This window comes from Magnolia sinica, chromosome 2 (assembly GCF_029962835.1).
Source record: "Magnolia sinica isolate HGM2019 chromosome 2, MsV1, whole genome shotgun sequence".
In the NCBI taxonomy this organism is placed as follows: domain Eukaryota; kingdom Viridiplantae; phylum Streptophyta; class Magnoliopsida; order Magnoliales; family Magnoliaceae; genus Magnolia; species Magnolia sinica.
The window spans coordinates 20,801,851-20,827,815 of record NC_080574.1 but is presented as its reverse complement, the minus strand read 5'-3'; the positions used below and the strand labels follow the sequence as shown (position 1 = coordinate 20,827,815).

The following is a 25,965-nucleotide window of genomic DNA, read 5'->3' as shown; positions in this document are numbered from 1 at the left end:
CCCCATAGGCACAGACAATATGCACCAGAATAAAGTAAGAAGAATTTGTATTGGATCAGTGTTCTTGACATATAAAGTTGCTCACTGCTAAAACAAGAGTGCGAAGAACTCATGACAGGAGATTATCAGTTCATGTTAACTTGATGTATGGTAAAAAAGATAGAAAAAAAAAAACCACGAATATAACCTCTTTTCATCAACTCATACTAACAGTTATGGCCAGAACACCAGGATTTACAATCATCTTGTAATTTGGATGACCAGCAAACATAATCCATGATACCTTGTCAACATGCGGTAAGGCTCCCGAAGGTCCTTTGTGACAAGATCGTCAATCAAAGTCCCTATATAACTGCTCTCCCTCTCAAGAATGACGACGGATTTCCCACATGAATGTCTTGCAGCATTAATACCAGAAATAAGACCCTGGCACAAGAGAAGAAATAAAATAAGACCAAGGCCTTACAAACTAAGTACCAGTGCAGAAAAAGTTTTTTCCTTTGCTTAGAGGTCAGAGCCACAACATACTATCCAGTGTTTTAAATAGCGAATAGAAGGTAGCATAGCATTCAGTCCTCTGAAGCATAAGGCACAAGCTACATGCTAATTCTAGATTTTTAATTAAAGTTGTCCTTGGTTGTACCAAATATCATGATATTTTGCACCAAATTACACTGAAAAATAATGAAATTTCATGATATCTGGTGTAACCAAACACAACAACAACAACAAAAAAAAAAAAAAAAAAAAAGGAAGGAAAAATAGGACAAATATTAACTATAAAGATAAAGAAAGAGCAACAAAACTATTTTAATACTGTTACTTTTATTATTGTACTAAAATCATTGAAAAGATTAACCAATTTTTATTGAAAAATAGAAAAATGTAACAAATCATCGAAAACAATAATTGATTTTTGTTCTAGTGAAAAATAACTAGTGTAAGCTAAGTAGCGTGTAGTGAATGCAAATTAGCATGTAGCATAGGCTATTTTCATGAGCTACGTACTGTTAGGGCTGAGCTAGGTACATAGCATAAGCTACATGCTACATAGCGTAAGCTATTCAAAAAACTGATACTATACATCAGAATCCATATACTAGAACAAGAACGCAAATGGATAGAAGTCCACAAGATGTAGTCACGATATACAGCATTCTAACAAGATAAGTACCTGAGCAGCAGCTTCTTCATAACCTGTTGTTCCATTTATCTGACCAGAAAAGAAAAGTCCTCCAAATCTTTTTGTCATAAGAGATCGGGAGCACTGATAAGCAGGCAAGAAATCATACTCTACAGCATAAGCTGGCCTCAGCATCGCACAATTCTCAAGTCCAGGTAATGTTCTCAAGAGAGCCAACTGAAGCCTCTCAGGTAAACCTGTCGAGAACCCCTACTTAGGAAGTAAAAGTTTAAAATGTTATAAAGGCGATTTGACTTCTCTACATAAGATGAAACAAAAATTCCAGATGAAATCATGCATTCCTTATGCCTCGTCTGATAATATGATTCAGGAGAGTGGTTCAGTAGCCCACACAAACCCTAGCTCTCACCTTTTATGGCCTCCTATTGGCTGCTGAAATAGGCGGCCCGCACAAAATACGGAGGTTCCTATCGCTTTTTGAGTGGGTCCCATGACTTCCATGAATGGAAAGGTGAGGTCTAGATCTCTCAGGAACATAAATTCTGGTTAAAGTACAGGCTTTGGAAGCACCAAAATCTATTGCATCTTCGGAAGTGAATTTATTCTACAGTTTTCATCTTGAATGTGTATATAAAGAGATCGATGATTGAAACACAGCCATTAGCTTTAAATTAGTCTCTAGATTAGTTGTATAATTAGAGATATAAAGATGGCCTCGGAAACTGACCATATTTCTTCAGATTAGTGAAGAGAGTTATTCAGAGATGCAGATTAGCCCCTGGTTGTTGCTAGTGACTACCAGATGATTCTACCTGTAATTAAATCAAATCTACACTACAGGTCGTGTGTGTGCGTGTAGAGAAAATAACCTTCTTTAATTGGAACCGCTAACAAGGCAACCACACACCCTAAGAATGAGATTCTGAAGTGTTTAAATGTTGCGCTACTTGGATTTTTTGGGACTTTTGTGTGGTATATGTTCTTAATAACACTGGGAACTTCTCTGTACACAAGCATCATAGTTGGTCTGCCCTAAATTCTGAAATGTCAGTCACATAAGTATCCTTATGATCGGATTTTGTGCCAGTGTGATGAAAAGAAATCTTTTCAGTAGTTCAATAGACATAAATTACTTCAAAGGATGTAAGCATTGCACATCAAGAGATTAGAGCTGCAAAATGTGACAGAAGAACTGAAGCATGCAGACACGAAGGAACAAAAGTCTGTGAACAATAATGCACTTTCATGTCATTATAATACCATGTAAATACCAAGGGATTAATTCAACTTTGACTAGAAAGTGCAATATATATATATATATATATATATAATAAGAAAAAATACAAAAATAACATGATACGGAGCCTAAATTATATGACCACCAAACTGATAAAAAAAAGTATATCCCATCCATATGAGGTCAATTTTCTTGAATCTGTAACAGTACTGTTTGAACCGAAAAACAAATATGAGACCATTTGCAGTTATAAGATAAATGAAATGATGACCATTGCTAATATGGAAAGCAACACAAAGTAAAGAAGACAAGCTGCACATTTTTATCCTAGAGCCTCAGGATCTCCGGTAAACCCCATGATGTGGTAAGGGGAGGATATTAAGGGAAGCAGTGACTAGAGATTCAGAAGCAGAAGAAGTATTACAAAAGAATATTTAGAAGAGCTCTAACACACCTGCACATAAAGTTCAGGTACATTTCGACCCTCAGGTTCGAGAAAAATTTGATGGGAATCTTTATCTTGAAACCTCACTATCTGAAAAGCCAATCAATTAAAAATTTTAGAAAATTTTACATAATCATCATTCAATTGGAGAAGAGATGATTTCAACCAGTGTTCATTGTCACAAATGAATATCAACATAGCACCAGTGTGATAAGAAGGGAGAAAATTCTAGGCATCGAATTATATTCTGTTTTACTGACAAGAACAAACTCTATTTTTTTCCCATAAAAAACTTGTCAAAAGGAAAAAGACAGTCATAATAAGACACTGACAAAAAAGATGATTGGCACCTACAATGTAAATAAGGAAAGCACAACGTTTGCACTGGGTATTTCAACAAAACTAAAGAATTTCATGGCCCAGTAGTGTCCATGAACAGGACTAGAAACACTGCAGTGAGATACCCCAAAATATTGGCAGGCCAAATCATTGCATGTCCTTATAAAGTATCTAGAAGAAGCTTTCTTAAGCATTGCAAGATATCAACTAAAAGTTGGAACTTGGAAGCACAAAGCACAAACAAGAAGGTAAGAGACAGGTGCATGTACACATACAGAGAGAGGGAGGGAGGGAGGGAGAGCTACGAGTATAATAGAAAGAGTTATGAATACAAACACACATGTATACAAAATAAAGGCGAATATAATAGAGAGAGAGAGCTATGAGTACATACACACGTGTATACAAAATAAAGGCGAATAGAATAGAAAGAGAGAGAGAGAGAGAGAGAGAGAGAGAGAGAGAGAGAGAGAGAGAGAGCTACGAGTACATACACACATGCATACAAAATAAAGGTGAATATAATAGAGAGAGAGAGAGCTACAAGTACATACACACATGTATACAAAATAAAGGCGAATATAATAGAAAAAACAGGTCCAGCTCAATCCATGACTCACATAGGACGTGTACTTTTTCTAAATGACAAGCTTTATTAAGGAAAGAAAAGGTGCAACCATAGACTAGATGCCAAGGTTGGGTCTAACCAAGAACCCTGCAGTTCACCTTTTAAAGACTTTCAAGAGTGTATATGCTATAAGTAAACCTTAGGTGTATACAAAAGGACGTGTTCAGAATGCAATAACCTATAAACACGAGTACTAATTGGGTGGGTGTGGGTATACCCTTGCCTGTGCCTGAACCTGACCCATACCCTATTATGTTATATATTGTTTGTCCAATACTCCAATTAATTGTAATCAGTAATTACTAATTGCTGATAATGAAGCACTTCTTTTTCTTCTTTTTTTTCACAAACTATAAAAAGGGTAGTCATTTGATACTTTGGCTGCATATGGCGCTTGATTCGCAGGCACTTAGAATTCATACACATGGCATATACTAACTCAAATTAAATCAACTAAATTGTAGGGGTGTCAATGGGCCGGGCTTGGGCCTGAAAAATCAAATTTTTGAATAGGCCCGGCCTAATGGCCTGGCCTGAAACAGTTCAAAATCTGGGCCAAGACCTACCCTAGGCCTGGCCCATTGACAGCCCTACTAAATTGTGGAAACGATTGTCGTTGAGTTACCATCCAAAACTTTAAATAAATAAATAAATAAATAAACTATAAAAAAAATGGTAGTTATTTAATACCCCAGCTCTGTATGAAGCATGATACACAGGCACTTAGAAATGGTGTGCATGGCATATATTAACTCAAATTAAACCAATTAAATTTTGGAAACCATTGTCGTTGAGTTACTGTCCAAAACTCAGATTTGTTGAATAGGCCCGGCTCAACGGCCCAGCCCGAAACAGTTCAAAATCTGGGCCAAGACCTACCCCAGGCCCAGCCCATTGACAGCCCTACTAAATTGTGGAAACAACTGTCGTTGAGTTACCATCCAAAACTATTTTTGAAAAAAGGATAGTTATTTAGTACCCTAGTTGTGTATGGAGCTTGATACACAGGCACATAGAAATGGTACGCATGGCATATATTAACTCAAATTAAACCAATTAAATTGTGGAAACCAATATCGTTGAGTTACTGTCCAAAACTCAGATTTGTTGAACAATCCTAACCTCTGATTGGGTGGACACTTGCTTGTTGAAATGAGTCCATCAGATATTTTTCGTTGTTAACCATCCAACAAAAGTCCACCAATCTGATAGTCATATAAGCGTATAACTAAATGAGTGTAATTTTTGGATCATAATACATCTAAACTGGTAGCATAATCTGGATGGTTTAGTTTCAATTACTTGTATGAGTCATGTACAAATTGGAATAATTTCTAAGTGCCTGTGTATCATCCATCAAACTCTCCCAGAGTATCAAAGTTTTACACACAAAAAAGGTGGTCGGTTCATCTACACTGTTTAAGCTTAGTCCACAACATTTGCATATGGGGACCACATGGTGTGTAGTGTGTATGCCATCTAACCCATTAACTGGTGCGTGCAGTGTGTATGCCATCCAATCCATCCGAAAAGGTTGCTGCACCATGAAAGTGGAGTGCTACATCACTAATAGTTCATGTTACCATGCTATTTCTTGTGTTCTCCAAGAAAATTCAGTTTTTTTCAATTTATGGTATAAAAATCTAATATTTGAGTTAATGGTTACATTTTCTTTTTGAAATTTACAAATCATAAATGGGTACCCAATACCCTAATAGTGTTTGATGCCCTAATGAGTACGGGTATGGGTGCTGCCTGTAGGTCCAAAATGGGTATGGGTAATGGGGATGGTGCATTACCCATTAGCAAGTATTAGTTCAATCAAAAAGCCAGCCCATTGCCACCCCTAATCTATGGTCCCATATGTCAATGTCTCTAGAATAGGTTATTGACCAACAAACACAAGATTTGGCATATGGAGTGGGTGATTTACACATGCCAAATAATACCAAGTCAAGAAAAGCAGTAAGCAAGATTTAAACTCATTGGATGTGGATTCGAGCCTAAAACAACCTTAGAGAATGAAGAACATTCATGGAGTGGGTGATTTACACATGCCAAATAATACCAAATCAAGAAAAGCAGTAAGCGAGATTTAAACTCATTGGATGTGGATTCAAGCCTAAAACAACCTTCGAGAATGAAGAACATTCAAGAAGGGGACAAGAACGCTCCTGCTAAGGCCTATTAGAATATTGCACATCTCAAACTAATGTTACAAAAGAGATGAGCCTTTGAGTCCAACTAACATATACTCCATTCATTTATGTTTCAAAAGATAAAAACTTGAACTAGGACCTTGGCTGCGCTGCTAGGTCTGCACCAATCACTGCCTCTTCTTAACTCTAGTGCTTTTTGAAGAAGTTAAGAGTGCTCAAAGCAAGCCCAAGCTAAGATACATAGCATGGGTAAATATGTACTGGCTAATTGCTACTCCATGCAGCCAATTACTTGAATGTCCTATCCACTTTTGGTCCGATAGTGGTAACTTTGTGTGCTTTCATGCTTATTAGCAGTTTTCGTAGCAATTGCCCTTACATGACCCTACCTTGGTTGCTCACCCTTTGAGGCATGCATGTAACAGTTGGGCTGGGGTGAATATTGAGTGGGACTGTGCTAACATGTTAGAGTCAATGTCAGCCTCTGCCATGGTTGGTGCAAAAAGCTTGAGTAAAAGAGGAAGGGTGGTGCCTGGCCAGCACCCAATTGTAAAACTTTTCCCAATTAACCATTTAAAAGCAACCCAAAATGCTGGTATAAAGGATATGATGATGACAACGATACCAACATGGCAACTGAACAAGCTAGTATCAGACTAATCAAGATCTCTGATGAAAACAATCTCTATGTTACCCTAGGCATTGATGCATCCAGACCCATAGGGCGAGAGGTGGACCCTACCTGCTGATGATCCTTGATTTTTGGCCATGGAACTATCTGATTGGACTGTGGAGCCCACGAATCCAAATTGATGGTCCAATTGGATTCTGGGGCCCACAGTTCCAACCGGGTGGTCCATTTAGTTGCCTGATTAACCTGTGTGACCCACAGGACCAATTGGACAGCACTAGTTATCACCTGTGGGCCCACTAAGCAATCCTCGATTTTCTTCTTTTTTAAATATTAGTAGTTTCCCAGCAAGCAGATATTTTGGAGTCTTAATTAGATTAGGAAAGTTCGTAGCAAGCAAAAGCTGGACTTCTGATCAAATCAAGAAACCATGTATACAATGGGTATACACACATCGCCAAATATATGGGCATCTTTTTTATTGATTAAATTAATGAAAAGATTCTTTGTTTTTGAGGTTTCCTTCAATTTTGGAAGAGTGATACTAGAATTAACCATAATTAGAAGTTCGTCTAATTATCTAGTAACAATACTAGACTTACTATAAAATTTGTGGAGATACTTTACAACTTAGAGGTGGAATTGTCAACTTGAAATTGGCACGTATGCCTGATTCTAGTTTTTTATTCAAACTTCACCTCTCACTTCGTCACGTGTGAAACATAAAGAGCAAGAGATGTGGATAATAATGACAAGCAAACATGCTTTTGACCCATTTGCATTTTCTTTGTGAATTCAATCTGAAATATATCATCAATCATGTCTTGCAGAATCCATGATGAGTTGGAACTTATGAGAATCTGAAGTATGAAGTGTACCTTATCTTCAATAGATGGGCAGTATCTAGGGCCCTTAGCTTCAACCCAACCTCCATATGTTGGTGTTTCATGCAAGTTCTCTTTAATAAGTTCATGGGTACTTTTTGTTGTACGTGTCATGTAGCAGCACATCTGTTCTCTTTCTATGTGGAAGTCGGGATCAAAACTAAACCAGCCCACCTGTTCAAGGACAGATGGCAATCAGAACCATGAATCACACAACGATAGTTTCTTCGTGGACACAAATAAACACAATTTCCTAAGGATCCAAGAACACCTAGGGTATTGCAACCCCCAGTACCAGTATGGAGAAGCAATTTTTGCATTACGTATAATTAGTTCTTTCAAGTCACCAAATGAGATTAGATATAAAGACCTCCTCATCTCCATATTGAGGTTCCAATCCAGAGAAGTCTACACTACGGTAGTCAACACGTGCAGGAGTTCCAGTCTTCAACCGATCAGTTTCGAACCCCAGATGTTGTAGGTTTTCTGTGAGTCCATGAGAAGCTGACTCACCAGCTCTCCCCGCAGGCATAGATGCTCTTCCAACCCAAATTTTACCACTCATAAAAGTGCCTGTTGTGAGTATGACAGAAGGAGCAAAAAAATTCACTCCAAAAAATGTCCGAACACCTTCCACATTGTCATTCTTGCCCACCAAAATCTCGGTTACCATAGCCTCTCTAATAGAAAGATTTGGAGTACTGAAATGGAAGACACACCACTAATTAGAAGATGCAGGAGAAATTATATCCATAGCTCTATTTGAAGCCATAAAAGACCATAAACATGATATGAAATGTCTCAGGGTATCACATCGAGGAATAAATAACCTAGTCATATTTGACAAAATGCCGGTCCTCATTTCACAGAGAACAGAAATACAATATTTTTTACTCCAGATGATCAATAAGAGAAGTTATTTAAATCGTCATTAAACATTAAGACATTATAAACGAACATGGAGACCATATATACCAGTAGATACTTGTGCAATCTCTCTCCCAACTTGGATGCCATGGGGTGGGCCTTGGAAAGTTTTGATAGGAGGAATTCGCAAATCATCCAGACATAGAGCTCATAAGGCTCTGAACCCAAATGCATTACCCATAATGGAAGTAAACATGTTAGTAACAGAACCTTCTTCAAAAAGTCTAAAGAGTAAGCTACATAAGCAATATTGATTTTCCTCCCAGTAACGGCCTTGATCTGGTAGCATTGTCCTTTGTAACGATCAAGGCAGGTAAGTTCATCGCTCCACACAGTTGTCCATGTGCTCATAGAAGTGGCATCTACTACAGCCCCCACTTCCTCAGGCGGAACTCCAGGTTGAGGAGCTACATATGCAATGCGCATGGAGAGAGAGGAAGTGATTTACAAGACATGGGAGAGAGAGGAGAGTAAGTTTCTTTTGAGAGGTTTGCTACTGTATGTTCCCACCTATTATAGCAGGATATGTGGGGACTATAGCCGTTAGACCAGGGGCCATGTTTGAATGATCTAAACCATTTATATGATGGACTTCACTGTGGATGGGGGATACCCAAAAAAGCTCTCAAATTTCTCGACTCTTTGATCATTTTAACTCGTCTTTTATATATGGACTGTCACCTCAAGCATTATTTTGGGGGGCATTAATTGAAAGTGTTAGGTATAGAAGAGGTACATACAACTGTACATATTATAGATAGCTATATGGATGAATTCATGTACATCTGTTCAGATCTCCTACACATCTCATCTCTCTAAAAAAAAAAAAACAAAATCTCCTCCATATCTCTATAAATCTCTACATACTATAAAATAGTTGTATAGCTGAATTCATATATACCTATTAAGATCTCCTACGGATCTCCATAGATCTCCCATCTTTTCTATATGTTCTTGTCATTCTCAATGAAATAAACAGAATATAGTTTCCACAATGTAGTATCTAGCATGTAATATTGCATCAAAGCCATGAGGCATTGATTCGTGTCTCCCTTCTCCTTCTTCTTCCCCTCCATTGCTGCCATGCCCAGGTTGCCTCGCCAGTCATGTCACCCCCACCGCAAGATCATAGCTCCAACCGTATCACCGCCACCACAAGGTTGCGGATTCCTCTCCGCCCGCATTACCACCGTTCCTCCTCCACCACCACCTTAAGGTCACAACAACTTCTCCAAAAGCAGTAGCATCTTCCACTCCCCAACTTGTTATGGCATTTGCCTTTTTTTTAGTAAAGAACGGCTAGTGCAGTGGGTTTGCTCCCCACAGAAGTGAGTTCGATTCCCCTCCACGGGATTACCCGATGCACATGGTTTGTATGTGATTGCGTGCATCCGTAGGGATTAGTCCCGCCTTAAAAAGGGGCGGGGACACCCCATCGTCATTAAAAAAAAAAAAAAAATTTTAAAAAGAGGAAATTTTTATTGAAAAACCCTGTCGGAAACCAGGACGGGAAAAGAACCTATGGGATAGGGTGCTTGAGAGATTCGAGAAAAGGCTCACTTCTTGGAAGACCTAATATTTGTCCTTGGGGGGCCGTCTAATTCTGTTAAAAGCTACCCTCTACAACATGCCACTTTACTTCATGTCCATCTATAGGCGTCCTCAAGCAGTTTTGGAGAAATTAGAAAAGCTGAGAAGGGATGTCCTTTGGAAGGGATCGGATTCTAACCACAAATTGCATCTCATTAGTTGGAATGAGATGTGCTTACCGATTCAACTTGGAGGCACGAGACTGCGGGACCTTAGGAGTATGAATATTGCTCTCCTCGGAAAGTGGTTGTGACGATTCGGGACCAAGGAGGGGAGTCTTTGGGAGATAAGAGAGTCATCCCTCTACCGGGCTTCTCACGTTTGGAAGGCGATCGAGGCAATTAGGGGGGGTTCAACAAATACACATCCTTTTCAATTAGTAATGGGTGGAGGGTGAGATTTTGGGAAGACCATTGGTGTGGTGTGGCCCCTAAGGTGACGACCTTCACTTGGCTAGTTGGGAGAAGCAGAGTTTTAACAATTGATAATCTCCAGAGAAGATACATGCCTATCCCCGACATGTGTTATTTATGCAAGCAAGACGTGGAGACAGTCGATCATCTATTTATTCATTGCCCATTTACCAGAAAAATCTGGTTATACTTTATCTCCTCTTTCAACAAATATTGTGACGCAGGGACATGTGATGACCTAATCCTCGATGCATGTATAATCAGGTTAAAGAATGTTCAAATAAATACATGAATCAACTAACCGTTTCCAATCAAAGGGATTAGGTAAATTTCAACACAAAGATGAGGTCATTCCATCAGGATCGTGCCCCTTAGCATAAAATTGCGTAAACAGTAAAAAGGAAGGACCTAGGGATATGAGGATATCCCAGATCTAGCATAAGTCAGTCCACAGTCAAATTTGGATCTGATTCTACTGACTAACCATCCATCTTTTCCGTTCAAACTAGAAAACGGATATCCGAGAGGAACAAAAGGGGTGAAGAATGAAGGGTTCAAGATGAAGAAAGTACAGTCCTTTTGTCGTCAAAAGAAAAGACAGAGGATGATTCTTACCTTTTCTTGTACCTCGAATATCTAGAAAGAAGGAAACCTGAAATCAGGGTGGAATCCTCAACACCCAAGGGTCAATCCTGAAACCCTAATCTCTTGAATAAAGAGGAAGAAAAGAGACGAATTTCTATTCATTCAATAATAATGAAAATAGGGTTTCTCACAACGTATATATAAGTTATGGAAAAAAGTAAAAGTGCACTAAAGCCTTTGAAAACAAGAAAAAAAAAATTAATGAAAAATTAAAGAAAGTGCAATAAAGCCCCTGAAACAAGAAAAAAGAACAAAAACACTTAAAATTAAAACGCCCGTGTAGTAGGATGTGAAATCCAACCCATGGATCTATGGTCAGGGTGCGGTCATGCCACTCCTGCACTTGTAACGCGTCAGAAAATGGGTCCGATGGACCCAACGTCCATCCACATCAACTCCTCCGCTCCGGTACTCTGTCGACGATGCCTCCTCCTCTGGTACACTCTAAAGGGTGCACCACTGATGTCCGCATCATCTTGGGTTATGCCTTCCTCAACAAAGATGCTTCTTTGGGCTTGGCATGATGGAGGGATGGGGATTCAGTGGAAGATCATATGACAATTCATTCTTCTTACCATGTGGTGGGTGGTCTGGGGGGAGAGAAACAATCGGTGTTTCTACAACTCCACTGGCACATTTGATTTGGTGATGGGCAAGATCAAAGCCACAGTTGTTAAGTGGGCCTCTTCACTTCCAAATGTAGCTAATTCTGATTTTCCTCCTTGTTGGGGTTATAATGGGGGTGTGAGACCCGTATCCTAGCCCGTACCGTTCCGTAGGCTTCCGCGGTCCTCCTGGTTGAATTCCGGCGACCCGCAACGCATAAATAGCAGTTGCGCGCGATCCTGAGTTATATCCCGTATTCCAGAGTAGGCTCAACCCAAGGCTTGTACCCTAGCGACCACGCTGTCGCCGCGGTTCCGACACCGCGTATTACACGCCAAGACGATACCCAAGCCAGGAGATATGGGCCTGCATTCAGTTCGAGAAAACGCCGCGCGTTTGCAAACCCTAGAGAACATCACATCAATCCTATCAATCAAGTACACATCATGTCAAGTACAAGCAAACCACCCCCCCCCCCCAAAGTCAACTCTCTCTCTCTCTCTTACACACCCTTACATGTCAAGTACACATCACTCACCTTTTCACCCATCACACCCATCCCTCTCTTCTTACATCTCTTTTCTCTCTCATTTCCCTTCTCCATTAGCAAGCATGGACGTCCATGGCTTCCACCCATGGTGTGCCAAAACGGTTACGTATCGGTAGTAATGGCCGATACGTAACGGTAACGGTGAGAACCGTTACACGTTTCGGGGTCGTATCGACCGTTACCCGATTTTGTACCCGTATCGGCCGAATAACAGTAACTTCTTTTTTTTTTTCATTTTAAGCTCTGTTTTTGCTGTTTTTTTTAAACTTCTTGCTTCCAAATTGTTTCTCACTCCTACTACTAATTTCGACCAACCTTGGCTAGGTATTTGAGATAAAAACATATTATATTACGGATTTTCTTGAATCAAAGCTCAGTGGGCCATTTTTCAGCAATTCGTCAAAAATAGGTATTTATACTTTTTAAAATATGTTTTGCTGTTTTAATCATGCCATATGATGTGTTAATCATAGTAGAACATGTAAATGTACATTTTACAGATTTGGGGTGCCATTAAATAAATTTTTTATATTTTTTTCTATTTACGCATGAATTTTGGCCCCTTTTTTTAAAATTTAAAAAATCAATTTTTAATGGTTGTTTTGTTGTTTTAATCATGCCATTTGATGTGTTAATCATAGTAGAACATGTTAATGTGCATTTTACAGATTTGGGGTGCCATTTTATATTTTTTTAAAATATTTTTTTCTATTTACGCATTTATTTTGGCCCTTTTTTTGAAAATTCGAAAAATCATTTTTTAATGATTCTTTTGTTATTTTAATTATGCCATATGATGTGTTAATCATAGTAGAACATGTTAATGTGCATTTTACAAATTTGGGGTGCCATTTTATATTTTTTTCTATTTACGTATTTATTTCGGCCCTTTTTTTGAAAATTCAAAAAATCATTTTTTAATGATTCTTTTGCTGTTTTAATGATGCCATATGATGTGTTAATCATAGTAGAACATGTTAATGTGCATTTTACATATTTGGGGTGCCATTTTATATTTTTTTCTATTTACGCATTTATTTCGGCCCTTTTTTTGAAAATTCGAAAAATCATTTTTTAATGATTCTTTTGCTGTTTTAATGATGCCATATGATGTGTTAATCATAGTAGAACATGTTAATGTGCATTTTACATATTTGGGGTGCCATTTTATATTTTTTTTATATTTTTTTCTATTTACGCATGAATTTTGGCCCTCAAAAATAATTGCAAACACCTAAATGTAAGATATTTTCATATTACATTCATTCTAATATATCTATCATTGATAGTAGATAGTTAGAAAATTAAATATATGAATTTTGTAGTCAAATTCAGGTTATCTGGTTCAGAAATTCATCTGACAGTCCGATACAACTTCTCACCAAAGAGTGGACCGTTACACCACCATTAACATGTTCCAATTTATAAATGAATGCATATTTGGAATGCTTAGAATATTCCGGATTTAATCCATATTTTTTTGAGAAAAAAAATTTGCATCATTACGGGCCGTTACGCCCCCGTATCGCCCCCGTATCCGTATCGGTTTCAAAGGACACCGTTACATCAACTGATACCGATACGGGACACCTTGCTTCCACCCCATTTCAACCCATTGCATGCACCATCTCCCCCATCCCAACCCTCCAAATCTCATCCACACCATTGAATCATGTTCCATGGAGCTCTAGGATGCTTTGGCAGAAGAAGGAAGAGAAGATTGAAGGTGGGTGATTTTCGTGTGATTTTGATGATTAGAGGGCCCACATATGGTGGGACCCATCTTGATGTATGTGATTGTAAGCTAGAGGGGCCCATAGTGGCGGGGTCCCTCCCCTTCTTACATCTCTCTCTCTCTCTCTCTCTCTCTCTCTCTCTCTCTCTCTCTCTCTCTCTCCCACATTCCATGGCCCACCTAGTGTATGTGTCTATGGCCCACCATGATGTATCATATCCATGCCATCTACCCATGGGACCCACCTTGCTGGACTGTCCAGCGAACGAGACTGCTGCCCGTCCGTCTAAACAGGCCCGGATGAAGGGATAACACAAATATCAGCTTTGTACAAGTTGTTGGTGGGCCACACGTGTGGACCCACCCCACCCGATTCATGTATTTTATCCAGGCCGTTCGTGGCCCATCATGATGTACGTGTGAATCCTCACTGTCCAGATCTGGACGTGTGGGAGCCACTGTGATGTATGCATTTTATGCACGCTGTCCGTCCCTTTGATGGATGTGGGACCCACCCACACGTGCTACACGTGTGGGGTGGGGGCCCACCTTGATGATATGTGTTTTATCCCACGCCGTTCACCAGTATATCCAAACCGTTCATCTGATTAGGCCAGCAGCTGCAGCTGCTGTGCAACGTCAGTAGGCTCGGTGGGCCAGCGTGATATATGTGTTTTATTTACCGTCCGTCCAGGACATGGGACCCACTCCACACGTGTTGCATGTGTGGAGGTGGGACCCACATTGATGTATGCAATCCATATCCAGACCGTCCGTCAAAAGGACGTCTGGACGTTGAATATATGATATATATATATATATATAATATAATATAATATGAGAGATGTGGGGTGGCCCACCTCCACCACGTTGGGTCCACTGATGTACGGGTTGCGTCCCACCGTCCAGTACGTGGACGGTGGGGGCCACCGTGATGTATATGTTGGACGGTGGATTTCACCGTGTTGTATATGTTTTATCCACACCGTCCATTGAGGCAAGACGGTGGGACCTCACCATGTATGTGTTTTTCACACTGTCCGTCCAGGACATGGCCCACCCTACATGTGTGGGTGGGACCCTCATGATGCATATGTCCTGTATCCTCACCGTCCATCTGGACAATGTGATACACACGTGAGGCATGGGATGTATCCCAGCCATCCGTCCGTCCTGGACAGGCGAGACCTACCTTGATGTATTTCTACACCCACACCGTCCATTCATGTGGGGTCCACTTTGATATATGTATCCTATAGCCACGCTGTCCATCTACTAGGGACGGCGGGCCCCTTGACGCGGGTGTTATATATCCAGTTGTCCATCTGTTTGACATGGGGCGTGGACCCCACCAGTAATGTATGTGTTTCATCCCTGCAGTGTAGGACGCACCTTGATGTATTTATTCTATATTCATTCCACCCATCTGTCCAGATCTGTGGGGCCCACATGATATATATGTTATATCCACACCGTCCAGATTGTGTTGGACAGTGCTAGACAATGTTTGGACAGTGCTAATTTACATGGACTATGTTTGGACAGTGCTGATTTACATGGACTATGTTTGGACAATGCTGATTTACATGGAATATGTTTGGACAGTGCTGATCATCATTAGTGAGCCATGTGCCCCATAGAATGATAGTGTACAGTGATACACATGTTGCACCTGCAACTATTGAAATGATTTTAGATGTATTCCAAGCTCCCACTTGAGGCCCCTTGTAGTGGATATAAAGCTCATTGGTGCGACCCATTGATGCAGCCCATTTGATGTATATGAGGCCCATTGGCACGGCCCATCGATGCGGCCCACTTGATGTATTTGCGGCCCATCCATGAGGCCCAATGTGATGTATTTGTGGCCTTGAGAAGTAGCCCAATGTGATGTCTTTATGGCCCATGTGTCGAGGCCCATTGTAATGTATATAGGCCCAAGTGATGCGGCCCATTATGATGTATGAGACCCTTGTGAAAGGCCCATTATGATTGTATGAGGCCCATTGAGGTTGTATGCGGCCCATTGTATTGTGTATGAGGCCATTGTGTGAAGCCATGGGCCCACTATACATTTGGCTCTACGTGGGCCACTCATTGGGAGTAATGTTTGTTAAATGTCCATATTGTGACCTTCCCTTTGTTAGGTCGATTACCGATTTCGATTATCGAGGCCAATTCCGTTTGTCGAGGCTGATTCTATTTTCCGATTGTCGAGGCCGATTCCAATTGTCGAGGCCGATTCCGATTGTCGAGGCCGATTGCGATTGTTAAAGCCAATTGTATAGGCCGATTATCAAGGCCAATTATCGATACCGATTATGAGTATGTGACAGCATAGCATCATGATACATGCCAATACGTATCATCTGCATATTTATTATGAGATGTGGTTGACCATTGCATACATCATTGGGCAGGTTATTATGAGACTCCCTGATAGGCGGGATTGTCTCACATGAGCGCACGGTATGCGCAGGATTGATGCATGATTGGACTGTGTGACTCATGCATCTCGCATTGTGTGATTATGATTACCGTACGCCCTAGCGACATCAGGGCCGTAACCTCCACAGGCATATCGTGGATGGTCAGATGGGATACCAGAAATCTATTCTACATGGGGTGCTATAAATATCCCTGGGTAAAATTCTCTAAACCCTCTTGGTTCCAGAGGTTGCTCCAATGTCTAGACCAAGTGGATGCATGAGCGCATGAGGGTCGTATACCGTTAGGCCGCGTCTCCCACTGTGTCGTGGTCGGTTGGAAGGGAATGCGGCCTTACCTGCCACCAGCTCGAGGAATGGATCCGCTATCGACGAGCCGAGCCCGATATTGGCAGGCAGATAGTGAGGTCTCTTCCACTCACCTTGTTGCGCGCGATGGGGCGGCAATCTGGTTCGGAGTGTACTAGACCTCGATGATTTCCCAGAGAGGAGCCGTACTGACATATGGACTTATTGAGTAGGAGTTACATACTCATTCATTCATTCACTATCCACTCGGGTTGGTGGTGCGCAAGTAATTGTTGTGCACCTTCGTAATGGCAAGGATTTTGGTTGGGGCACGCGACTAACCTGAGATAAAGAGTCTATTACATTGAGTCTGGCTATCCAAATTTAGGTATGGGACTAGTTTGGATAAAAGTCCCTTGTGATGGACCCTATCGCTTGCGATACTACGTACTATCATCCCGACTTTACTTTAGCTTGGTTATTTCATTTGCAACGCATATTGCATTGCATCCGCAGCATTTAACATTTTAGGTTGCCATGTTTCTGCATTGATATGGCCGTTAGCATTCATGCCTCGCATCGCATAGCCTTGGTACGGCTGATGGCACTCATGGACTTACCAGTATATTTCCGCTTACTCTGATATCGTATGATTCATGATCTTGTTAGTATTTCTGTTTACTCCGATATTGTATGATTTATGGCATTGTATTGCATACTTGGCACTTACCTTGTGCACACACTTTCACCACCCTCTAAGCTTTCTATAAGCTTATGCACGATAGATGCGTGCATAGCATTGAGCTTGGAGCATGCAGCTGTCTTCTGGAGCTTTGATTTTCAACATGTATTTCCCTTTCAGCACTGTATTCAATATTTATATTAGCGGATATGTGATGATGATGTTGCCTTCATAAATTGGGTAAACTTATGGTTATACTTCTTACGAAATAAATGTGCGTTGGAAAATCCTCCTTATAGGATGTCATGATTGGAATATGGCATATGCGCGCTGGGAACTGAGAATAGGGTACTATGGAAGCTGTCGGCACCGAATTCGGCGATCGGGAATTTTGTGAGCCCGATTTCCGAGTTTGGGGCGTGACAGAGGGTCTTTATTTTCTTTCCTTTTTGTTATGGCATCTGCCTTAACCTCAACTTGCTTCAAACTCGATCTGCTCGCCTTCACCACCTTCATGCCTCAACTTCCTTGTAGGCTATTAAAAACCCATCTCTATGATAGTCGTACCTTCTTCTCTGGTGGCCCATCTCTAGTAGCATTCACCTTCTACAACCACCATTACCTCTGATAGCACCCCCAACCCACCACCGTCAGCTTCATCTCCTCTAGACGAACAACCCAACTCTAGATCTGTTGCAACCCATTGATTGCCATCCGATCATCATCATCACCAAATATGATCCCCCAAAACTTCTAGATCTAACTCCCAATCTCCATCCAAACCATCATTGCCGCCAGATCTAACTCCCAAAACTTCTAGATCATCATCCATGAACCCACTGATCATGGCAACCAAACCCTTCCCCACCATCTATTAACCAAAAAAAAAAAAAAAAAATCTTTGTTTCCCCAAATCAGCAATCCGATTTCTCTACTAGTCATATTTTCTAGAACCTGCATCTTCTCCGACTCTAACACTCACCAATCTGCAAGCAATGCTCTAGATTTAAACCACCCTATTCATTTGTGCAAACCATCTTCTCCATCACATTTGTAATGTGCCAAATCTTTGTTGGATGTGATCTCTCTTGGATATGGTTCATCTTCTTTTGTTTCGATGTCTGCAAGTGGACCAAATTAAGTGCACTTGCACCATCTTATTTTAGTGATCCAGTAATGAACTAATTTGTGTGCATACTCGCTATGTGCACATCTCCTACCTCTGTTGTTCAGATACATATTGTTTGGTGCTTTGAGAGTGCACTCAACTACTTGATCTCTGTTGTGTTTAGTTTCCTTGCTGAACCCATTTTGTTATGTGGGGACTTTCTAACTCCACCCATCCTATTGTGCCAACCTTATGACCGGACCTACTCTCTAATGTGTTTTTAATTGGAAGTTTAGAACCAGTTCCATCCCCTGTCTATTGTTGGAAAATTCTAGAGCCACCAGAAGAGCAATGGTTGAAATTCCAGCCATTGAAAGTGCAACGGTTAAGTCCCAGCCATCGAAAGTGCCATTAGACTATTCGTCAATTGTTGGAAGTGCTAATGGTTCATATCCCCAATATATCATTACAGTTGTGTTTTTTTTTTTTTAAGCGATGGGAATTTTCATTAAAAAGGAGAAGAAACACTAAGGTGGTGCTAAATACAACTCACACAAAAACAGAAAACAGGGGGAAAGACAAAAAAAATTACAACGTGAGTATGCATCCCAGACTTGCTACCCATTCATACAAGAAACATTACTCTACTGGCAACCCGCTCCTCTCAATTACTGCAGTTTCTATAAATTGTCCTTTGTTGGCGAAGCTCACCCTTCAGTCTTCAAGCTTACTCAGCCAAAAGAGGCGATAGATCGAAGGAAGGGCCAAAGGAGCACCACTGCGCAAAATGGACGACGAAGGTGATGGCGCACAGTGAAGAAAGTACGGCTGCAAAAGCCTTCCATTCCCTTTTCTTTCTCCCCAAATCATCCACAAACCAGCCAGCAAGCATAGTCTCCATAAAATTTTACCTTCCTTGTGAAGAGCCACCCCATGCCAAGCCTAAAAGAGATCTCTGACTTCAAGAGGCATAGACCAAGCTAAATTGAACCTTTTGAAGAAAGTTGACCACACTCCGCACACAAAAGGGGGTGTTAAGACTATAAGATATGTACATACTATAGATAGCTATATGGATAGAGTCATGTATATATGTTAAGATCTCCGACAGATCTCCCACCTCTTTTATATATTCTTATCATTCTCAATGAAAAGAACATAATACGGTTTCCACAATATAGTTGCTTGTGTATATTAGAAAGTTTAGGCTCTTGCCATCTTGAAGATTTTCAAGGTAATTAGAACATTGCCCCAGTTATTTGGTGTCAACTTTACGAATCTTTTTTCGCCAAAATTTCTTGCGGCCTTGTGGTGTGATTACACAACAGTTGCGAACAAGATACCCAAATTTTAACAAGTCAACAGTGGGAATACGCCTCAAAATCAGTATGCATGATGGGGACATCATGCACACGCCCCCTCTACGCACATATTCGAGGAGGCAGGCAGGCCCCACTTTCGATTTGGATCGACGACAACATCTTTGGAGGGCCTCATAATTAGGAGGTTGCGTTATGGAGCATTAGAGTGGACCCGATCATCACACAGATTCTTCCATCGGATCTCATGATTGTGGCCCACTACTTTAGATGACCTAGGATTTTGAGTTTTGACTATTTTTGTTATTAGAAACATCATGAACGGCTTTGATTGCTTAGATTAATTATTTTATTTGCTTTAGCTTTGGTATTAGTGCGTGCACATGGCACAAGGGTACTTTTGTCTTTTTTTTGGGTTTAGGGTTTTCTTATAAATAAAGCAATCCTATGTATGTATTCTCAATGATGTTTATGAATAAAAATTCATGTGTTTTCTTCCTCTCTCTCTCTCTCTCTCTCGGTTGAAGAATCGAATTGAGTGCGAAGCCCTCCCTTCCTCGAAGGGTTAACCACCGTGGTGCGAAGCCACATCCACTCCAAACCATCTCCATCTTCTTACGCACCAATTCCATCTCCCTCAACACCCCTTCCATCATCATATTCACCTCTTTTCGCATCCAAGTTTTCTCCTACAGCAGTACACAAGCAGATTTTTAGATTCTGGCCCATCTGAGGGGGCTGAAACTTCGGCGGAGTACTATGCGCAAACCGTGCATCAGATTGACGTGAAACTTGGTATGGAACCTGTCCATCCTTGGCCAATCCCAGCCTAAAAGGCATTTCTCGATTTTGTGGGCCCCACACGTGCGGACGACCTATCACGCACGTGTTCAGACCCCTTGGCTGCCCAGCGTGCGCAACCCATCCCAGGTGGTCTCTTCCCTTCTATTTCCTTCCTTTTTGTCTAAATAAACATCCTCATCCAAATCCCCAACCCTAAAGAGTCCCAAATCTCAAATATCCCCAATTTTCAAACCCTAGATTTTCCCCCAAATTGAAACTTAGTGAATCTCGAGTTGGGAACAATCCTTTGCAAGAACGGATGACTTTACACTCCTTTGGGCTTGTTTGGCTTATAATTTTGTTTGATCCAGCCCTAAAGTTGTGTAGGCTTGGACCCCCATGGATTCCCCTTTTTTAATATTTGATGGTATGTAGGATGTGGAATTTTGTGATTGTTTAAAATTGGTATAATCTCAAGCTTGATCTCTTGCATTCCATATTTAATTTCATGTCCTGCATCAATGCATCTCACTTTGTGTTGAGAATTAAGTTAACTGGATCCATATCCATGGACAAAGATCATGAAGGTTATTCCATGAATAGTTCAGACAGACCAGATGATCGCATTCCCCCCTAGTTGGCCACGCCTTAAACATGCACAAGCACAAACCTAAATAAAGAACATAATTTCTTTCCTTCTGCACCCAAGGGTTATGTAACATATTGTTAATCATAGATATTACCAAAAAGTCCAAACTCAAAAGTCTACTCTTATCTGACATGCTCACTGATATAATAAAAACAGGAGAAATAAAAAATTCATAACTACTGTATGTGTTGCATTAGCATGCATCAACAAGCCCTTATGATTCCCAACTTAATGAATAACTACAATTGTCAACCAATCTTATGAATGAAGCTTCCTACGACCACATTTGTGGTCATAGTTTTATAAGCTGTTGTATAAAGCACCACTCAAAAGATGTCAAAACACATGAATTTCAGCACCCACTGAGCAACCTGTCTTATATGTAACCATGAACTTATTTTCAAGTGGCATCAAAGGGTAATGATGCGTTAATACCAGAAAACAACAATGATGAAAAGAAATGACCGTACTGAAAATAAAGTTCAACAAATAAAGCATTCTGGTATCAGAAACAAAAATCTAGCAAAAATAATTTGAACAATTAAGCATATAAACTTGCCTTTCGACAACTCGTTTCATTTCTAAAGCATATTCCCTTTTATCAGTTTGAGCACGCAATGCTCGAACAGCAGGGCCTTTTGAACTGTTAAGAACACGCTTTTGTAAGTAACACCTGCAAAGAGGTTAAATAGAATCATCATAATGTGAGACAAACCAATAAACATGTAGAACTAGAACCGAAAGGTATGTTGCCTACAAAGAAAATTTTATTTCCAAGATTCCCAAGTTTCCATGAAGCCTGTGATCCTTGCTTTACAATTTATATTCAAGGAGTGCATTTATAGAAGGTAAGTGAGGAAATATGCAGTTGAAATCACCAACTACAAAGTTGTAGCAATGGAGAAATCATGCGCACGTGCACGCCCCCTCCCCTACGCACGTCCTCAAGGAGGAGGAAGGCCCCACTATTGATTTGGAATGACAACGACATCTATGGAAGACCTCTTAGTTGAGGGGCCATGCTATGGAGCATTGGAGTGGACCCGATCATCATAGGGATTCCACCATTGGATCTCATGATCGTGGCCCACTACCCTAGAAGATCTAGGATTTTGAGTTTTGGTTATTATCGTTATTAGAAACATCATGAATGGTTTTGATTGCGTTGATTAGTTGTTATTTTTGTTACTTTATCTCTAAGTAATAGTGTGCGCACATGGCGCGGCTTTTGGGGTATAGGGTTTTCTTATAAATAGACAACCCCTTGTAGGTTTTTCTCATTGAAAATTATGAATAAAATTCTGCGTTTTCCTGCTTCTCTAATTCTTTGAGTTGCGGAAATCCAATTGGGTGCGAAACCCTCCCTTCTTCTAAGGGCTAACTACCGTGGTGCGAAGCCACATCCATCTCAAATCACCCCCACCTCCTACCCTCAATATTCATCATCTCTCACAGCCATCCCATCTCCAAATCCATCCCTTTTTGCAACTAATCCTTCCTCTACAACAGATTTGCAGAATCAGACCCTGCAAGAGGGCTGAAACTTCGGCGGAGCACCACGCACACACCGGACCGCGGATCAACGTGAAACTTGGCGTGAGGGTGGACCTCCCCTGGCCGACCAACCCCTAGCTGGCCATTTCCAGTTTCGTGGGCCCCACACACGTGCGGACAGAAACCCACGCACGTGCGTCTAGGCTGGGCTGTTGTCCACGCGTGTGGACTGCCTTAGGTTATTCTCTCTCCCCTATTTCACTCCTCTCTCGCCTTAAATCCCTAACCTTAACCCTAGATAATCTCAAATTCCAAATTTTTCCAACTTTTGTAAACCCTAGACTTTTTCCGAATTGAAACATGGTGAATCTCTTGAATTAGGGAACAATCCTTTTCAAGAGTGGATGAATCTTACACTCCTTTGGGCATTGGTTTATAATTTTATTTGATCTAACCCTAAACATGTGTAGGCTTTGGACCCCCGTAGGTTCCCCTTGTTGAATGTTTGATCGTATGTGGGACGTGGAATTTTGTGATTGTTCAAAGTTGGTTTGATCTAAAGCTTGAAATCTTGCATGTCATATTTAATTTCATGTCTTGCATCGAATTTGGCATCAGAGCTTAGGTTTTTCATAGGGGATTGTATTACATGTTTAGAGTATAGTCCATTCATGTTTAATTTGCATTAACTCTCATCAAATAGGATTGTTTAGGTCCCATCATTCACATTAGGGGCTGCTGAATTTTCTACTACCAGAAAATCCCCAAATTTCTTAGCTAAATTTTCTGTTGACAGACTTTTTGGGTAGTTAGCTTGCTGGAATTTTAATAGCATTGTGTAGTTTCCCTCGTATAGAGTCCAATAGGATCATTTAGTCCCATTTAGATACATATAGTTGTGTTAGAGGGTCTTTGAGTTGAGTGAGCGATTGTATGCCCACACGTACTGGTCGTGATTTTAGCTTGTACCCTACACTAAATATGGAGCAATTGCAAGAATCAATGAACAATATAACCCGGCAGTGTGAGTCTTTGGGTAAGCGCTTGGAACAACATATGGACCAATGCTTTGAACAGCTTAATGTGTACGTTACCCAATTAGAGACTTCCGCCCAAGCAAACCCCACCATTGGGGAAGATGCCCAATCTCGGGCAACTGGTCAGGAGGATAGACCAAGGAATTGGTCATGGGCGTATACCTGTGCACCCACACCACGAGGGGCATCATGATCATTATAACTCAGATGCGCAACTCCTCAAGGGAGTTAGAGTAGAGGCCCCTACGTTTGATGGCCACTTGGACCCTAAAGCTTTTCTAAATTGGTTAACGAATATGGACCACTATTTTAAGTGGTACGACATGTCGGATGCTCGTCGAGTCTGATTTGCCAAGATGAAGCTTGTGGGTCAAACAAAGAGATTTTAGGCTACTTTGGAGCGAAAGAAAGAAATGTCGAGGGAGCCCACAATAGTCCATTGGGGAGAAATGAAAGAAACTCTTAAAGAAAAGTATCTCCCTTTCTCCTATCACTTGAGGTTGGTTGAAGAATGGCAGTCTTTTCGACAAGGTTCTATGAGTGTGGCTGAATACATTGAGAATTTTGAAGAGTACTCGACTCGGTGTGAAGTTGATAAGGATCTCGTACTCACTCTTGCTTAATTTAAGACGGGCCTCTGTTCTGACATTAGGAGAGAGTTACTCGCCAAGGACATAGACACTCTTGAATAGATGTATCAAGTAATGTTGGAGGTCGAGCAATACTTCAAAACACCTGTGGAAAAGTGATTTAAGCCTCGCGATTCTAGCACTAAGGTCAACCCTTCCGAAGCTAAGCCTAATACTGGATATCAATACAAGCCTTCCAATAGTGTTCAATCTGAGCCCAAGGATGATAAGGGTAAAAGAGTTGTCGGGTCTAGCTCGCGCCAAAGTGATGCGACTAGGTGTTTTAGATGTCAGGGGTTTGGTCACTTTGCCCACCAGTGTGGCACGAGAGAGGGCACCAAGGTGTTCCTTATTGATGAGCAAGTAGAAATAGTGCACCTAGAAAGTGACGGTGAGGAGGAAGAATATGAGCTAGCAGAAACCCCTAGTGATGAGGAAGATAGAACGCAAGAGTCTGTGACCCTTGCAGTTGTGCTTCGTGCCTTTGCACAAACAAAGAATACTGACAATTGGCGCCATAATACAACCCTCTATACTCACGCAAAATGTGGTGATAAGAGCTGCAAGATGATCATGAATAGTGGTAGTTGTACCAACATGGCATCAACTGGCACTGTGAGCCGTTAGGGTTTGAAGCTTGAAGCACATCCTCAACCCTATAAAGTGTCTTGAGTTGATGAAACTTCTAGTCCAGTCTCGAACCATTGTCTTGTTCCTATTTAGTTTGGATCATATAAAGCCACACTTTGGTGTGATGTTGTTCCTGCGAAGCCTATTGATCTTGTTCCTATGTCCCTGTCCCATGGGCTATCAGAGTGTGCAAAGTCCTTTGCACATCACATTCATTTATTGCATCAAGAAATCAGGCAAAAGATCAATACTAGTAATGAACATTACAAAATTTCTGCAGACCAACATAAACGATTCAAGGAATTCAATGTAGGGGACTTTGTGATGGTCCGCATCAGGCCAGAGCGGTACCCTCAGGGAGTCGTTCGTAAATTACACGCGCGTAGCACTGGACCATTCAAAATTATAAAACGAAACGATCTCAATGCATATGTGGTAGATCTTCCACCTTCCATGGGAATTAGTTGCTCATTCAATATGGAGGATCTAGTTGTTGATGGGGACATCACGCGTACACGCACCCCCCTACGCACGTACACAAGGAGGAGGGCCCCACCATCGATCTAGATCGATGATGACGTCCAGAGAGGGCCTCCTAGTTAGAGGACTGCATTTTGGTTCGTTGGATTGAACCCGATAGTCATGTGAATCCACCATGAGTTCTCATGATCGTGGCCCACTATTCTAATTAATCTAGTACTTTGGATTTTGCTTATTATTGTTATTAGGAATATCATGGACGGTTTAGATTGCTTTGATTAGTTGTTATTTTTTATTACTTCGTCTCCAAGTAATAGGTTGCGCACATGACGCGAGTTTTGGGGTATAGGGTTTTAATATAAATAGGCACCCCTTGTAGTCTTTTTTTTCTCATTGAAGATTAATAACATTTCTGCATTTTTTTCTGCTTCTCTGAGTTTCTGAGTTGTGGAAATCCAATTGGGTGTGAAACCCTCCCTTCCTCGA

At 40.9% G+C, this 25,965-nt stretch overlaps 1 protein-coding gene across 3 annotated transcripts in view; it reads right to left on the bottom strand.

The window, feature by feature from the left end:
* LOC131236569 (uncharacterized) overlaps positions 1-25,965 on the bottom strand; it is a 60,349-nt gene that overhangs the window by 16,578 nt on the left and 17,806 nt on the right. The window contains exons 4-9 of one of the 3 annotated variants that reach the window (XM_058233839.1): positions 21,769-21,882; positions 7,838-8,168; positions 7,462-7,641; positions 2,836-2,916; positions 1,175-1,393; positions 284-426 (exon numbers count right to left, since the gene is read on the bottom strand). In XM_058233839.1, coding sequence (XP_058089822.1) covers positions 284-426; positions 1,175-1,393; positions 2,836-2,916; positions 7,462-7,641; positions 7,838-8,168; positions 21,769-21,882 — 1,068 coding nt within the window. The remainder of the gene's footprint in view (positions 1-283; positions 427-1,174; positions 1,394-2,835; positions 2,917-7,461; positions 7,642-7,837; positions 8,169-21,768; positions 21,883-25,965) is intronic. The other 2 variants (XM_058233841.1, XM_058233840.1) reach the window with 2 other exon arrangements.